Here is a 17,244-nt window from a genome sequence, read left to right as displayed (position 1 = left end):
CTATTCTTGGATATCTAATTCATCTATTTGAAACAATTGCTCTTCATAAATGTTACAATAAAAGTACTATAAAAAGGACCGTTTCTGTGGTAGGTAAAAAATGTGTTTAGCCAGCTCCCGAAATGGTCCCCAGTGATTCTCATTCTGGCATTCACACCCTTGTGTATCTCATCCAACACTGAATCATGACTGGCCTGTGATGATAGTATACTGAGGAAATGACAGCAGGTGACTTCCAAAGCTAGGACATAAATCATATTGCCACTTCTGCCTTGACCTCTTGGGCTGCTCACTTGAGGTGGAAGTGGAAGTCTGCTGCTGTGTTGTGAGGATACTCAGCCATGTACAGATACCTGGTGTGGGAAGGGAGGTTTTTTTTTCCTTTTTTTTTTTTTTTTTGAGACAGAGTCTCGCTCTGTCCCCTGGGCTGGAGTGCAGTGGCGGGATCTTGGCTCATTGCAACCTCTGCCTCCCAGGTTCAAGCGATTCTCCTGCCTCAGCCTCCCAAGTAGCAGGGATTACAGGTGTGTGCCACCACGCCCGGCTAATTTTTGTATTTTTAGTAGAGACGGGGTTTCACCATGTTGGCCAGGGTGGCCTCAAACTCCTGACCTCAGGTGATCTGCCTGCCTTGGCCTCCCAAAGTGCTGGGATTACAGGTCTGAGCCACTGTACCCGGCACAAGAAGGGAAGTTTCACACTAATAGCCGGCACCTATGTGCCAACCATGTGAGTGAGTTACCTTTGAGGCAAATCCCCAGCCTCAGTCCAATTTCAAGTGACTGCAGTCCCAGGTGACACCTGACTAGACCCTCATGAGAGATCCCAAGCTGGTACCATCCAGCCAAGCCACTCCCGAATTCCTCATCCACAGAACCCATTTTTTTTTTCCTTTTTCTCTTTTTAGGACTGACTGACCTATGTTCACTGATTCATAGAAACTTTAAGAGAGAGTGTGTTTTGTTTTCAGCCATAAGGCTTTAGGGTGATTTGTTATGCAGCAGTAGATACCTAGTATACTCTCCATAATAGGACCTCATAAGTCAGTCTAATTCTTAAGAAAGGAATAACAAATCCAAGAAGTGGGACCCCTGTAATAAAGCAATATATCTACATACCCAGGATCATTTTTTATCTTTTAGTGGTGGGAGACCAATTCCCCTTTATAGCATGGAAATGCCTGGTGAGGAGGAGCCTGGTATCTGGAGCTGTGTTCAGGAGAAGTATCAGTGTGATCAAGGTAAAACAAAGTCTGTCCATCTTGGCACCACTTTGATACTGGAGAAAGGCTCCTGTCCAGAAGGAAGGGCACGGTAGAGAGGTACTTGCCAATGAGCTGGGGAGGGCTGCCACTGACTGGCTGGCTTCAGGAAGTGTTTATCACTGACTGGCTCATGTTCAGAAGCTTGGAGTGACACTGTTGTGTATTGGTTGATTTTCAGAGTTACGTGTACTGATCTAAAATTATGTAAATTAATGGCAAGTACTTGTTAGTGACTTGGGATTTTGGTCAAAAAACAGTCTTTTCCTTCCCTGAATATGAAAAATAAGTTCTTTTAATTAGCAGCCTCCCCTCTTCACTGTTTTTTCTTCCTGCAGTCCAACTTACAGAACAGACCATAAAGGACTGTCCAGATCATTATTTGTGGAAGTATGAGATATATATATTTCAGCCGGTGTTAACATTTAAGTTATTTAAGTGCCAGTTACTGAGCAGAAAAATAGCTCTAACTACGAGTTTTTGTAATTTATTGGAAAAAGCTAAATGTAAGACATTTAGGGTGTCCTGCCAAAGTCAACACTGGACAAGATCATTTAATATAGGACATGTCCTGTATATACAGGATGCCTGGCAACCGTAGCCAGGATGTTTTGGCTGTTAAATGAATCTGTCCTAAAAGGTTCCGTGCACATCTAGGTCCTTGGAAGGCAGAGGGCTAAAAGGGCGAGTGGAAACCATGGTTTCCCTGAGGACTGCCCAGCTGAGGACCTAAGCAAGATCCTAGGCTTGGGTCTCTTAGAGATGACAAAGCAGGCGCCATTCTCCCCTCACCTGCACGGCCCAGGCTTCAGGTGAGTCACGGGGTGAAGGTGGCCAACAGCTGAGGCGCTGCCAGTGAACTGGGGCCCCACTTGTGCCTAGAGGGTGAGCTATGGGTAGAGCCAGGCTGCATCAGTCGGTGACACTCCCAAGGCAATGCCGACGGCTGCCGGAGAAAGCCGGGCTGAGAGCGCCACACTGCCGGTCCGCCGCCGGCCTCTCAGCCCAGCCGGTCGCCGCGACCTCTCCTCTTCCGCAGGGCGGGGCCAGCCATGAGAGGCGGGGCGGGTCTGGCCGCGGGGCGACCGAGATGGCGGCCTCCGGGGGCCTAGAGGGGCCCTGGGCGCGCACTCGCCCTTCCGGCTCGGCCTTTAGTTAGTGACCAGCACCTGGGTGTTCGGCAGAGCGTGGGTTTCAGCGAGTTCTACGTACCAGGTCCGCCCGGTGCCGGCTTCCTCGCTGCCCCTGGCGGCCCGTCACCTCCCACTTCTCCTGAACTTGGTCCCAATGGCGGCCCGCCCCTCCTTCACCCGGACCGTGGGCATCTGGGCCTTGCCGAAGCCGCCAAGGTGGTTACTCTGGCTTCTACAGCCCGGGTCCAGCCCTTTGCCACCGAGGCCTGATACTCTTTTCTGCCCTAAAGAATTTGCCCTGACAGCCTCTCGCTCCCGGTACTGACGTTTCTGATGTTTGGGGTCGCCTGCTTTCTTGGGTGGAGTGTTAAGATCCCGGTTGGGTGGGGTCTCCGGTCAGCATCACCCACTGGGACGCTGAGTATTTTACCCTTAATTCGCATTTAGCCACCCCAGTCCCTCTTCTCCTGAGGTTCTTTCTTTTGGGTCAGCGTCATCTTGCCTATAAGCATTCTGTAAAGACTCTTTACGTTTGTAGAGACCCAATACAATAGGGACAGGGCTCTTGGGTCCCTCAGTCTGCCCGTGGGAATGGGCTCAAAAAAAGCTCTTCGGACTGAGCAGGCAGGTGGAAGATTGTCCTGAAGACCAGGCAGAACAGCTCATAAGAAGGTCGGGGCTATCAGCGTGAGAACAATTAGAGGGAGTCCTAGTAGAATCCCCGTGCATCCAGTGCTGGAAATGTGGAAACTAGGATGGCCATAGGTTGGTGTAGGTGGTGGAGGACAGGGTCCTTAGCACTCATGGCTGTTCTTCTCTTAGCTCCTGAGGATCTTGCTTGTCCAAACCCAGAAGACAGTGCATGAAGCCGGGGGACATCCGCCATGCTCCAAGCAACTTGGCCTCAGGTGAGCTGAGCTTAAGTCTTTTTTTTTAAACTCACTTTAGCTATCACATAATCAGGAAAGGATGAGGAAAGCCTAACTTGGCCAAGCTGTGTTTTCCCTTTTGTATCTATCTCTAGGGCTATGGCGGATGTAAATATGTACTGAGGAAATGAAAGTTTTGTGTATAGAGAGTGGATGCGTATATTTAAGTGGAAGACAGGGGACCCATGGCAATGAATTCTTTTTGAATGTGGAAATCCAGATCATGTTCTAGAAATGAAAGTTACCTGCTGAAATCAGACTTTTTTTTTTTTTTTTTTTGAGACGGAGTCTCGCCCTGTCGCCCAGGCTGGAGTGTAGTGGTGCTATGATCTCGGCTCACTGCAGCCTCTGCCTCCCGGGTTCAAATGATTCTCATACCTCAGCCTCCTGAGTAGCTGGGATTACAGGTGTGCGCCGCCATGTGCGGTTAATTTTTGTCTTTTTAGTAGAGACGGGGTTTACACCACGTTGGCTAGGCTGGTCTCCAACTCCTGAGTTCAGGTGATCCACCCACTTCGGCTTCCCAAAGTGCTGGGATTATAGGCATGAGCCACCACGCCAGCCTGAAATCAGAAATTCTTTATTGGAGAGATTGCCCACGAATTATATTGCATGTATCCCAGAGAGATTAGTATTGTTACTTAAATATACATTTTCTAAATGCTAGATGCAAGGGCTGTGAAGTTGAAGGGAAAGCTGGATGTACTCTAGAAACCGGAAGGGGTCAGAGAAAGTGGTTCAATATGAAATGGAAGAAATAGATACCTGTATTATAGGTCATGGTGAGGACAGTGGTTTCTGTACTGGTTCATTGGGAAGGCACTGAAGAATTTTAGGCAGGGAGATGACAGAGTGACAGAGTTGGATTTATATATTAAAAGGATTTTCCCAGCCCTTAGTGGCAAATTCTGTAGAAAGGTGTTGGTGAATTAAGAAGATATTGCGGTCAGGTAAGATATTAAGTGTTGTCCTCTTCTTTTTTTTGAGACGGAGTTTCGCTCTTGTCACCTAGGCTCTAGTGCAATGGTGTCATCTTGGCTCACCACAACCTCCGCCTCCTGGGTTCAGGCGATTCTCCTGCCTCAGCCTCCCAAGTAGCTGGGATTACAGGCATGTGCCACCACGCCTGGCTAATTTTGTATTTTTAGTAGAAATGGGGTTTCACCATGTTGGCCAGGCTGCATTTTACTTTTTAATTTAATTAATTTATTTATAGTTTTTATTTTCTGGAGCAGTTTTCGGTTCACAGCAAAATTAAATGGAAGGTACAGAGATTTCCCATGTATTCCTGCCCCTACACATGTATATACAAGTTCTGATAGAAGTTCAAATACAAGTCTGGTATCAGCACAGTACAATGTCAGTGTCTTTAGAAGAATGGAAATCCTTTTTTTCTTTCCTTATTCTCCGATATGTCCTAAACATCATATGAGGTTTGATTGAGAAATAACTTACTGCGAAACCATTTGACACTGGTGCTTAAAATAGTTTTTTAGAGCAGTTTTAGTTGATAACAAAATTGGGCAGAAAGCAAGAGTTCCCATTGATCTCCTGCCACCACAAAACACACAACCTTCTTCAATATTAATGTTCCACATCAAAGTAACACTTTTGTTATAGGGAGTGAACCTATACTGACACATCAGTGTCATTCAAAGTCGATAGTTTACATTAGGGTTCACTCTTGATGATGACATGTATCCACTATTATAGTATTATGCAGAATAGTTTCACTGCCCTAAAAATACCTTATGCTTCTCTTATCCATCCTTACTTTCCCCTTAGTCACATCCCAGTTGACAACCATCAATTGATTTTTGTATTCTCTTCATAGTTTTGCCAGTTCCAAAATGTCATATAGCCAGAATCATACAGTATGTAGCATTTTCAGATTGGCTTCTTTCACTTAGTGATAATGCATTTCATTTCCTCTATGTCTTTTCATGGCTTGATAGATCATTTTGTTTTAGTGCTGAATAATATTCCATTGTCTATATATACTACAGCTTATCCATTCGCCTACTGAACGACACCTTGGTTGGTTCCAAGTTTTGGTGATAATGAAAAAAAGCCCCTATAAATGTTTAGCTACAGGTTTTTGTGTGGACAGAAGTTTTCAACTCCTTTAGTGAAGTACCAAGGAGCATGACTGCTGGGTTGTATGGTAAGAGTGTGTTTAGTTTGTAAGAAATTGACAAACTCTTTTCCAAAGTGGCTGTCCCATTTTGCATTCATTCCCACCAGCAATGAATGAGAGTTCTGTTGTTTCGCATCCTGGCCAGCATTTGGTAGTGTCAGTGTTTTGGATTTTGGCCTTTCTATTAGGTATGTAGTGGTATCTCATTGTTTTCATTGCGGTTCCCTAATGACATATACTCTTGAGCATAGTTTCATATGCCTATTTGCTATCTGTATATTTGCTTTGTTGAGGTGTCTGTTGAGGTTTTTTGCCTAGTTCTTAATTGGCTTGTTCATAAAGAGTTCTTTGTATATTTTGGATAATAGTGCTTTATCAGATATTTTCTGCAAATATTTTCTCCCACACTTTAGTATGTCTTCTCATGTTCTTAATGTGTTATCCTTTTAAAATATAGTTTAATTCCCCCTCATTTTTTTTCTTTCAATTATTTTCTCCAAAACATTTTTTGCTAGTTTTTCACGCATGCTTTTCTAGATGACGTTAAATGATCTCCCACCCCTGCACCAATTTCATGGATTTTTTTTTGGTAGGAGAGTGGATTTTATTGAACTCATGAGTAAATTTGGAGATAATTGACATCTTTACAAGTTTGATTCTTGCCGTTCAGAAACACTATAAGTTCCAATTTATTCAGTTCTTTTTAAATGTATCTTAGTAAACATTTCGTGTTCTTCCATCCTGTTCTCACTGATTTCTCTTAGGTCCATTCTTAGCAATTTTTTGTGTGAATGGCATCTTAGTTTCTTTCAGTGTATCTTCCAGTTGTTTATGATGGTACTTAGGAAAGCTAATACTTTTGGTTTACTTATTCTGTATCTAGATAACTTAGTGAATTGTTTTATAAGTTCTAAATGTTTTCAATTTGTTTTCTTGGTTCTTAGATGTCTTTAGGCGATAGTTACTTCATCTGCAAGCAGAGATATTTATGTTCATTCCTTTCCTATATATATGCTCCTTTCCCATCTTTTGCAGAAAGTAAAACCTCAGCTTATGGTAAATTGTCAACTATCAACTTTAATGGATTTGCTCTAGCATTTTACTGTTTAGATGGTGTTTGCTGTTGATTTCTTACTCTCTTCATAAGTTAAAACAATTTTTTTAATGGTTAAACCATTTTTGAAATAAACTCTTAGGAAATATATATTAAGCATCTGGTACATGTTAGGCACTCTACTGTGTGCTAGTAAACCAATCATGAACAAACAATTCTTGCCTCATGGAGTTACATTCTGGTGGGTGGAGATAGATAGTAAACCATATCATATGACAAGATGAATAATACTGTGGAGAAAAATGAAATAAGGTGAGGTACATAGGGACCATCCACAGGAAGAACAAAAAGATATCCCAAACCCAACTGCCTTAAAACAATGTTTTTTCCTTAATATTAGGCATTTTCTAGGGCTCATGAAACTTGAGGATAGTAGATGGCAGGAGAGGCAGACAGTTTGTGGAAGAAGAGATGATGGATGTGAGAGAAGCTCTGAAGATGTCAGGGTGTGAGGTTTGACTTGCTATAAGTGGAGGTGAAATTTGGTTTTATCTGTGAGCCTGTAGTTACTGTCCTCAGAAGCCCTTAATGGCTTGTTGAAGCAGTACAGTAATTGTATACAGGACAACATGATCCAGTCTGCTGTTTGGGCTTTTGGCTCACATTATTTTGGGGGCCCTTTGGACCTTGTCATTGCTCAGTTTAAAGACTGGCTCTCCCTTTGAGGAGTGTCTGCGTTTATTTTATTTTTTCCTTTCAGCGTCTCTTTTAGAGCTGAGTTCTCTGCTTGCTCTTGTTTGAAGAGACACCCTCTCATAAGGACCTGCGTGCAGAGCCAGCAGAGCTGCTGTAAGAAGTTTGAGTTGCCAGAATTTATCCTTGATGTACAGTTCTTCCCTCCTTCCTTCAAGACCAGTTACAGTCATATTCCTTTTTCTCTATTCCCCTGTGCCCACTCCAGTCCATATGCTGCTTTAAGGGCTCCCAGGAGACAGAATATAGAATGTGCATGCAAGAGTTAGGAGCTTGACTGTCCCTCTGTTGGTAGGTATTTTATTTTCAGCATCTGAAAAGAACAAGGCTGACTGCACAGTGTAATGAGACTCTTCTGGGAGGTGGAATCATCTGTGGGAGCATCAAGGTGAGAAAGCGTACAGGTCATGAAACGTCCTCCAAGCTGAGAGTCTAATCTCTGTGATTTGCAGTATGCTGAACTCTAGAAGAGAAAGGCTGGGTGCAGTGGCTCACGCCTGTAATCCTAGCACTTTGGGATCCACTTTCGGGTGGATCACCTGAGGTCAGGAGTTCAAGACCAGCCTGGCCAAAATGGTAAAACACTGTCTTTACTAAAAATACAAAAATTAGCTAGGTGTGGTGGTTGGCGCCTGTCATCCCAGCTACCTAGGAAGCTGAGGCAGGAGAATCGCTTGAACCCAGGGGGCAGAGGTTGCAGTGAGCCAAGATCGAGATACCTCACTCCAGCCTGGGCAACAGAGTGAGATTCTGCCAAAAAGAAAAACAAAACAAAAAAAAACAGAGAAAGTAGCCAATGGATACCATCTGGAACTGCTCTGGGGCCTCATGGAAGGTTCAGAGGCTCGGGCTTCCAGGGTGGTGTGTGTAGTTTTGAAATAGATGACCCCCAATTTAAATTGGGGGAGGGGGCCCATATGGCCTGGAGGGAGTACACTAAAGATGGTTTGAATGGTGATTTTTGGAATTGAGGAGTTTGAGAAACTGTTCTCCAAAGATAGGGCAGCACCAGGTTCAGGGGTTAGCCATGTTTTTGGAGAAGTTTGTGAGCCCAGTGTGGGAGACAGCTTGGTGTGTTAGTAGAGCCCACGTTTGTTGTCTGGCAGATCTGTATTGAAGTTCCCGTTCTACCACTTCCTGGCTATGTGATCTTCAGCAAAGTAATTGAACTTTTGAATCTAAGTTTCATCATTTGAAAAATGGGAATAGTAATTCTTATTTCACATATGTTTTGTAATGATTAAATGAAAAACAAGATGTAAAATTACCAACCTTGGCTGGGCGTGGTGGCTCACACCTGTAATCCTAGCACTTTGAGAGACCGAGGCAAGTGGATTGCTTGAGCCTAGGAGTTTGAGATCAGCCTGCGCAATATGGTGAAACCCTGTCTCTAAAAAAAAAAAAAAAAAAAAATAGGCTGGGCATGGTAGCTCATGCCTGTAATCCCAGCACCTTGGGGAGCTGAGGTGGACGAATCACCAGAGGTCAGGAGTTTGAGACTAGCCTGGCCAACATGTTGAAATCCCGTCTCTACTAAAAATACAAAAATTAGCCTGGCATGGTGGTGTGTGCCTGTAATCCCAGCTACTTGGGAGACTGAGGCTGGAGAATCACTTAAATTTGGGAGGCAGAGATTGCAGTGAGCCAAGATTGCATCACTGCACTCCAGCCTGCCTAGGTGACAGAGCAAGACTCCATCTCAAAAAAATAATTAAAATAAATAAATAAATAAATAAAATAACCAACCTAGGGGCCTGGTGCATAGGGCTAATCAACAAGTATAGTTGTCTTCATTCTTGGGAAGATGGAGATAGCCCCAGGGGAGGGAGTCAGAGAGGGGAACACCTAGTGAAGTGACAGCCTTGGTGGATGTGATGGATCTCAGAAAACTGGGGGACAGATCTGTGCCCAGGGACCTGGCACTGCCAGCTTGTCTTTCAAGACTGGTGGTTCAGAGAAGAGGGTCAGAATGGGCAGGCTAAAGGTTTCTTTCAAGAGGGCCAGCTTTCTGATAAGGCAGAAAGGTGGAAAAGAGAAATTTGCAAAATACGGGTGATATTTCTAACATGCTTCTCTCTACATTGTAGACAGTGTTGGGGAGAACCAAAGATAAGCAGGTGGGGGCTTCTCTTTGTAGACAGTGTTAGGGAGAACCAAAGGGAGCAGATGGGGGCTGTGCATGTGCCCCTTGGGTGGGTGGATACAGGGTGTATTAGTCCATTTTCACGCTGCTGATAAAGACGTACCTGAGACTGGGAAGAAAAAGAGGTTTAATTGGACTTACAGTTCCACATGGCTGGGGAGGCCTCAGAGTCATGGTGGGAAGTGATAGATCCTTCTTACATTGTGGCGGCAAGAGAAAAATGAGAGAGTTTGGGCAGGGGAACTCCTCTTTTTAAAACCATCAGATCTCGTGAGACGTACTCACTGTCACGAGAACAGCATGGGAAAGACTTGCCCCCATGATTCAATTATCTCTCACCAGGTCCCTCCCACAACATGTGGTAATTCAAGGTGAGATTTGGGTGGGGACACAGCCATACCATATCACAGGGTGAGTAGTTGCTGTCTGTTGTGGTTGGTGTATAGAAAATAAGGAGAGAGGATTACGGAGTACCTGAGGGTAGGAGGTGCCAGGGGGACAGATCTGTGAAGCCAGGAACCTAGGAGTTGATGCTGTTACCAGGGAGAAAGCAACTGTATGCCAGGCTATAAGAATCAGTAGCAGCTAGGGGCTCCAGAGCTGAGTAGATGGGAGAGTGATGGGGCTCCCCATTTGAAAGTGGAACTACTGGCTGAGGGCTCGCCCCTGGCTGTGGTGGTGGATGCTCTTGTTTGAGCAGATCTTCCGTGGGACTCAGAGTTGTGGGTGCAGGCAGGTTTATCCCTTCTGAAGCTCAAGCTGCTCCCTTCTTCCTTCTACTCCTCACTCAGAGATTGAGCAGGAACCTGTTGTTTCAGGAGTCAGTGACCTTTGAGGATGTGGCTGTTTACTTCACCCAGAATCAATGGGCCAGCCTCGACCCTGCGCAGAGGGCCCTATACGGGGAGGTGATGCTGGAGAATTATGCAAATGTGGCTTCCCTGGGTAAGGCCTCCCTCCCTCTGTGGCCCTTTGTAACAGTTTGCTATCTTCCTCAGATGTTTTGGGGATTCTAGTAGCCCTTAGGTTTGATGACTTCAGAGGAGAGTTTTGTAATCACCAGCCTCCAGAAATACTGGGTAGGGAAATCCCTGGGTTTCTTTGTTTTTGTTTGTTTGTTTGTTTGTTTTTTGCTTTTTTGTTTGTTTTGGGACAGGGTCTTGCTCTGTCATCTAGGCTGGAGGGCAGTGGCATGGCCATGGCTCACTGCAGCCTCAAACTCCTGGGCTCAAGCAATTCTCCTGCTTCAGCCTCCCAAGTAGCTGGGACTATAGACGTGTGCCACTGTGCCTGGCTTCCCTTTGGTTTTGAAATTAGACTTCCTTATACTCCAGGAACAGTGTGGTCCTGGGCCCTGAGGGAAAGCATTCTTTCTGGCACCCTAGGTGAGCCCTTTGTTCCTTTGTCCATCCAGTTTTCTGGGGATGTTGGCCCTCCCTTTGTGGAAGGGTCTCCCAGGGGAGCAGTAGGTACATTTTTCCTGAGGGAGTTTCCCTTCTTCTGAGTCAAGGCCAGATTGCAGCTTCTTTCTGAGGAGAATCATACCTCCTTGGCTTTATCGTGGAGCACAGTTTGGACCACCTTGTCGGAACTCTCACTTGGTCTGCTGATGTTCCATTTCTCTCCCAGATAGCCTGATGGAGGGTGGGCTGAGAAAGATCCCAGGAATAGCTCTGGACATCTCCCCTCGATTTGTCTTTCTCTTTTCTTCATAAAGTAGCGTTTCCATTCCCCAAACCTGCTCTGATCTCCCACCTGGAGAGAGGGGAAGCACCATGGGGCCCAGATCCCTGGGACACCGAGATTCCGAGAGGCATCAGTCAAGGTGAGTATGAGAATCCAGTGGTTAAGTTTCTTGTTTTGCCTTCCTGGTTTACTAGGTAAGAAGCATTTCTTATGCTTCAGGGAACAAAGTTCCCAGTTATTTATAAGTCGATACTCACTGCACTCTCAGACCTCACACTGAGTTCTGACCCTGAGCTTTGAAAGACCGCCTCTAGGAGTACATGGCCTCGCGCTGTCTGCACATTCATGTGGCTGTCCTCCGAGGCAGAAAAGCTGCGACCCAGTAGCTCCTAAACCACTTTTTTCTTACTTACTGGTGGAGAGGTTTTAATTGTATGCCATTTTTCATTGCAAAGAAGTGGGGTTTCAGCCAAATTTAAGGAAAATATGATTGTTTTGGGCCAAACTGACTTATTTGTGCTATAGCTATAAATTTTACTTTAGGCCTTCAGCCCTGAAAAGAATGGCTTTAATTGGCCTTTTTAGTTTCTAAATCACTTAAGAGTTTCAATTGCCCTAATCTTTAGATCTACATTATATTTACCATAGATGGGACTATAGACGAAAGGGCTAGGAATATTCTCCCATCATAGCCCCCTACACACACACATGCACACACACAGACACATATGCACACATGCACATGTGCACACACACGCCACCTAAAATTTCCCTGAGATGACTTACCAGTCCTGGAAGGTTTTGGTTACTTGCGTTTCCGTTTTTTTGAAAGAAAATTTCAAGCCTTCTCACACATACATGCTTTTGTATATAGTGGTTCCTTTAGCAGTGGTACCACAGTGGCTTACAGCTCTCTGATCCAACTTCTGTTCCAGCTGACTTTCTGAAACTAATCATCTTTTATCGCAGAATATTGTGTGGAATATTTAAATATAGGATAATTAGGATATTGTTTAGAATTTGGGGTGATTGCCTGGGTTACAGGTAGGACGTTGGGATCCATTTTTTTCCTGGTTTGTGTTTCTCAGTCTGCAAGACCTCTTGTAGTGTTGGAGCTGCTTCTCTATTCTTCCCAGTCTCTCATTCCTTTCTCCTCTTCTGGGTTTCTGTCTCTCTTTAAAAAATTTTCCGATTTCTCGCTGTTCTTTCTTATTCTCTCCTTCTTTTTTCTTTCTTGTCCCTCCTGCTTTCTTTCCTTCTCATTCTTGATTCTCCTTCTTCCCATTTCACCTACCTTAGTTCAGTTTTCCAGCCTTCCTCATGGGGAGCACTTCTTGGCTATCTTTTCTGTTCCGTTTCTGTGTCTTTACTTCTCCAATTCTATGTCAATATTTTTCTTTTTTTTTTTTTTTTTTTGAGACAGGTTCTAGCTCTGCTGCCCAGTCTGAAGTGCAGTAGCATGATCTCCACTCACTGCAACCTCTGCCTCCTGGGCTCAAGTGATCCTCCCACCTGAGCCTCCCTAGTAGCTAGGACCACAGATGTGCGCCACCACACCTGGCTAATTTGTGTATTTTTTTGTGGAGATGGGGTTTCGCCACGTTGCTCAGGCTGGTCTCGAATTCCTGAGCTCAAGCCATCTGCCTGCCTCAGCCTCCCAAAGTGCCGATATTACAGGCATGAGCCACCACACCTGGCCTGTCATTATTTTTCTTTGTCTCTCTCATCCTCCTTTATAGATGCTTGTATATAACCATTTCATAGGTATGTTTTTAAAAATTACATTCTGCAAGAGAAAATTAGGAACACTGGATCCTACTCTTCTCCCAGGTTTGTAACTAGGAACACTTGTGGTTTCTTTGGTCAGGTGGTGAGTCCTGGATCAAAAATGAAGGGCCAGTTATAAAGCAGGAAGCCTCAGAAGAAACAGAGTTGCACAGAATGCCGGTAGGAGGACTTCTCAGGAACGTTTCTCAGCACTTTGATTTTAAAAGCAAGGCAATGCAGCAGACTTTCAATCTAAATCCAAACCTGATACTTCGAGGTGGAATGAAGTTCTATGAATGTAAAGAATGTGGGAAAATCTTCCGATATAACTCAAAGCTCATTCGGCATCAGATGAGTCACACTGGGGAAAAGCCCTTTAAGTGTAAGGAGTGTGGCAAAGCTTTCAAGTCCAGCTATGACTGTATTGTACATGAGAAAAACCACATTGGAGAAGGGCCCTATGAATGTAAGGAGTGTGGCAAAGGTTTGAGTTCCAACACAGCCTTGACTCAGCATCAGAGGATCCACACTGGAGAGAAACCCTATGAATGTAAAGAGTGTGGGAAGGCTTTCCGTAGGAGTGCGGCCTACCTGCAGCATCAGAGATTACACACGGGAGAGAAACTCTATAAATGTAAGGAATGTTGGAAAGCTTTCGGTTGTAGGTCACTTTTTATTGTCCATCAGAGAATTCATACTGGGGAGAAACCTTACCAGTGTAAGGAGTGCGGCAAAGCCTTCACTCAGAAAATAGCCTCCATTCAGCATCAGAGAGTTCACACTGGGGAGAAGCCTTATGAATGTAAGGTGTGTGGGAAAGCCTTCAAATGGTATGGAAGTTTTGTTCAGCATCAGAAATTGCACCCTGTGGAGAAGAAGCCAGTCAAGGTTCTTGGGCCATCCCTAGTCAGTCCCCAGTGCCCCTCTCCAGCCTTACCTCCTGTTCTTCTCCAGGGATCCTGTTCTGTTCCAGCTGTGGCTGTGCCTTCACTGACCTTTCCACATGCTGTGCTCATTCCTACCTCTGGGAATTTGTTCATGCTGCTGCCTACATCTGGAATACCTTCTTCATCTGCCCAAATAGTGCGTGTCTTCCAGGATCTTACTCCCACTGTGAAACCTTCCCCAGTTATTCTCACCCCTTCTTCTCACTCCTCATGAGCTTTATCTTGGCAGTCTTATGGTTCTTACGCCCAGTAAATCTCCAACCTAATTTTTTTTTTTTGAGACAGGGTCTTGCTCTGTCACCCAGGCTGGAGTGCAGCAGTGTGATCTTGGCTCACTGCAACCTCCACCTCCTGGGTTCAAGCGATTCTCTTCCTTCAGACTCCCGAATAGCTGGGTTTACGGGCACACATCACCTCCCCCAGCTAATGTTTGTATTTTTAGAAGAGACAGGGTTTCGCCATGTTGACCAGGCTGGTCTCAAACACCTGACCTCAAGTGATCTGCCTGCCTTGGTCCCCCAAAGTGCTGGGATTACAGAAGTGAGCCACTGTGCCTGGCCTCCAACCTAATTTGAGTTTCATTCGTATTTTTTTCCTCACCTTACATGTGTTACCGCTGTTTCAACATAAATTCCATTATCATCTATGTACATTTAAAGACCATGTTTATATAATCTGTTCTGGGTAGAAAATAGAAATACTGAACCTTTGCTTTAGTCGCTTTCAGGCTTGAACAACAGTGGCTGTATCTGCATCGTGGGGTTGCTGGTGGTAGAACACTTTGGTGTTAGGAAAGTTTGGAAAAGAGAATATCCCTGTATTAGGCCATTATGATTAGAGATAAGCAGCCTGGGAGAAATGTACAAGACCTGTGGCTACTGGTAGAGAATTGGAATAAGCTTCCAACAATGGACTGTAGAGATTAATGGAGATTGTTTAGTGGGCCCATAGCTAGGTGGGGTATTAATACAGTTGAAGTTACGTTGCCCTTGGCACACATCTTTGAGAATCTCGTACATCTGTGCAAAAGATAGTGTGAAATAGTAAAAAAAAAAAAAAGTATGTGTTGATGGCAGTGAGAGCAATCATGTCTTTAAACATGAAGTTTTTTTTTCTTTAGTTTTGCTCTTAATAGCTAGATGTTTCTTTTAACTTTTATTTCCTAAGTAAATAGACACAAAGGCATTCATCTTTGTTGCATGTGTTTTGTAGATTTTTCTTGATGAGCATTGTTTTTTTTTCTTTGTGAGCACTGGCTTCTATATTTTATTTCATATTTATGAACTGTAAATATGAATTTGATGAATTACTAAAGAAATAAAAGTAATGCTGTAAAGCCAACTCAAGGGGAATCTGAATAAGCCTCCAAAACTGTTTTTTAGAAATAAAGGGAGCTGTTTAGTGGGTCAGTGGCTAGGCTTATGTGATAGGTTAGTGAAGTGGAATTTGGGATTGCTCTTGGAAGTGGCTTTGATAAGGATCCTTTACAACCATTCAGAGGACTGTGTGAAGTAGTTACTGGGAAAAAAACTTGAATTATGCATTTATTGGCATTAATATAAACATTAAGTCCTAAGCATTGATGGAAGGGTCCATACATTTTTTTCTTTTGTGCTGCTGTTGCTATCTAGATGTTTCTCTATAACAGTTAATAGCAAAACCTTTACATTCTTGGTTTTTAAACTTTGCCATGTGCCTGAATTACATGATGTGCTTGTAAAAAGAAGTTTTCTGTCTTGCAGAAATTCTGATTTTGGATATCTGTGGTGATGGCCAGATCTTTAGCATGGACCGTACTTTGAGAGATATGCTTCAAACAGAAAATGCCCACCCCTCCTCCTTTACCCAGCTTAAACTCTATGGTCAATTCTTAAAATAATTCCTTTACAGTCTCCCTTAACTCCCTTGCCCTTCTCTTGCTTTGTCATGCTCGCTTGGCAAAACCTCATCTCTGACTAAATACAGTTCTTTGCCTTCTCTGTTCCTGCACCAGAAGTGATCAAGAGAAAGCCTACTACCATGCTGAATTGTCACTTTAAATTCATGACCAGTAACTTCATGGAGGCCCTTAATGTTTCCTGACGGTCATACTACACTTTTTGGAGTCCACTTAACTTCCCTGCTTTCCTAGGCCACTACTTTATACTTCCTCTCTTCTTTAACTTCCAAAACATCTCTCTCAGTTCTCATGCTCAGCTGATGGTTGTTTCTGCCTTCTGCGAGAGAACAGCAAGCTCCAGAAAGTGGCTGTGCCTTTAGCCCCGTGCCAGAATGAGAACATATGGAGCCAACTTGAGTTCAAAAGAGCTGTGGCCACCTTGTTTCGCCCATCTACTTTTCAGCTTGCAGTATCTGATTCTTCACCACCGTATTCTCAGTCACTTCCACTAAATAGTGCTACTGTTTTAAGGTTCTGTCACACTCAGTAACCCACTTCTGGTTCCTCATTCTGTGTCAGTGATCAGTAGTAAACTGAAGAATCCACCTTAGATTTGCTGCATACTATTAATTAGCTTACAAAATGTCTAAGAGGGACTAAGCTGGGATGCCACATAGGCAGAAGCCAGGAAAAATGACCAACCACAGAAACAAGTGGTTCCAGTGGAAACTCAGCAGCTGCTGGTGCCTGCTACTGGACTGCCACCCCCATTGAAGACAGAGACTGGACTACCAGGAAGGTCGTTTCACATTCTGTAGTAAAAATATCCCCACAATCATTTTGGTAGGGTCTTCTGTCTTCAGCTAGGGTGTACCTGCTCAGTGGGAGTTGGTTATATGTGTATGTCCAAGTTGCAGGGGCTTCTGGGAAATACAGTTTTTGGATTCTGCCTGGGAAGACAGTCATAATATGGAGAAGTCTGAAAATGGGGAAGGGGTTTTCAAAATACGTTGGGCAGCTGTAAAATATCAGATACCCATTATAGGCATTGAAGGGGACCTAAATGACAGAAGGATGCACTATATTCATGGGTAGGAAAGATTAGTTTCGTCAAGATTTCAATTTTTATCAAATGAATTCATAAAAACGATATCAAAATTCCAGAGGGGCCTGTGTATAGAGAGGCAAAGGACACAGAGTAGCTAACCCAATTTTGAAGAACAAGGTAGGGGTTTTATACTACCAGATATTATATACAATGATCATCAAACAGAACAAAGCAAAAAACCAAACTCCCCAAACCCAAGTTGAAAAAGAAAAAAAAAAGCACAAAAACACCCTACACTGTAATAGTATTATTATTATTATTATTTTTTTTTTTTTGAGACGGAGTCTCGCTCTGTCGCCCAGGCTGGAGTGCAGTGGCCGGATCTCAGCTCACTGCAAGCTCCGCCTCCCGGGTTTACGCCATTCTCCTGCCTCAGCCTCCCGAATAGCTGGGACCACAGGTGCCCGCCACCTCACCCGGCTAGTTTTTTTTTTTTTTTTTTTTTTT

At 44.1% G+C, this 17,244-nt stretch overlaps 1 protein-coding gene across 8 annotated transcripts; it reads left to right on the top strand.

Annotated features, from left to right (window-relative positions):
* Window positions 1-1,185: 1,185 nt before the first annotated feature.
* ZNF621 (zinc finger protein 621) lies at window positions 1,186-16,527 on the top strand. 8 transcript variants are annotated; one of them, XM_023231350.2, is made up of 5 exons: window positions 1,187-1,240; window positions 3,217-3,302; window positions 10,229-10,355; window positions 11,128-11,235; window positions 12,964-16,527. In XM_023231350.2, exons 2-5 carry the CDS (start codon window positions 3,279-3,281, stop codon window positions 14,022-14,024), a joined length of 1,320 nt encoding a protein of 439 aa, XP_023087118.1. In that variant the 5' UTR covers window positions 1,187-1,240; window positions 3,217-3,278; the 3' UTR covers window positions 14,025-16,527. The 8 variants fall into 8 exon arrangements, with proteins under 8 accessions (XP_023087123.1, XP_023087118.1, XP_023087122.1 ...); XM_023231351.2 differs by lacking the exon at window positions 1,187-1,240 and adding an exon at window positions 2,055-2,073; XM_023231349.2 differs by lacking the exon at window positions 1,187-1,240 and adding an exon at window positions 2,332-2,610.
* The last annotated feature ends 717 nt before the right edge of the window (window positions 16,528-17,244 follow it).

The sequence above is a fragment of the Piliocolobus tephrosceles genome, chromosome 2 (genome assembly GCF_002776525.5).
Source record: "Piliocolobus tephrosceles isolate RC106 chromosome 2, ASM277652v3, whole genome shotgun sequence".
Taxonomy (NCBI): Eukaryota; Metazoa; Chordata; class Mammalia; order Primates; family Cercopithecidae; genus Piliocolobus; species Piliocolobus tephrosceles.
The sequence above is the reverse complement of the archived record's forward strand: the minus strand, read 5'-3'. Positions and strand labels throughout refer to the sequence as shown.

What these genes read in the sequence shown, in the direction of transcription:
- ZNF621 (XM_023231350.2), top strand. Translation starts at nt 3,279, where the DNA reads ATGCTCCAAGCAACTTGGCCTCAG. An exon ending in TCCAAGCAACTTGGCCTCAG is followed by an intron (nt 3,303 to 10,228) that starts GTGAGCTGAGCT and finishes CTGTTGTTTCAG; the next exon opens with GAGTCAGTGACCTTTGAGGA. An exon ending in TGCAAATGTGGCTTCCCTGG is followed by an intron (nt 10,356 to 11,127) that starts GTAAGGCCTCCC and finishes TTCTTCATAAAG; the next exon opens with TAGCGTTTCCATTCCCCAAA.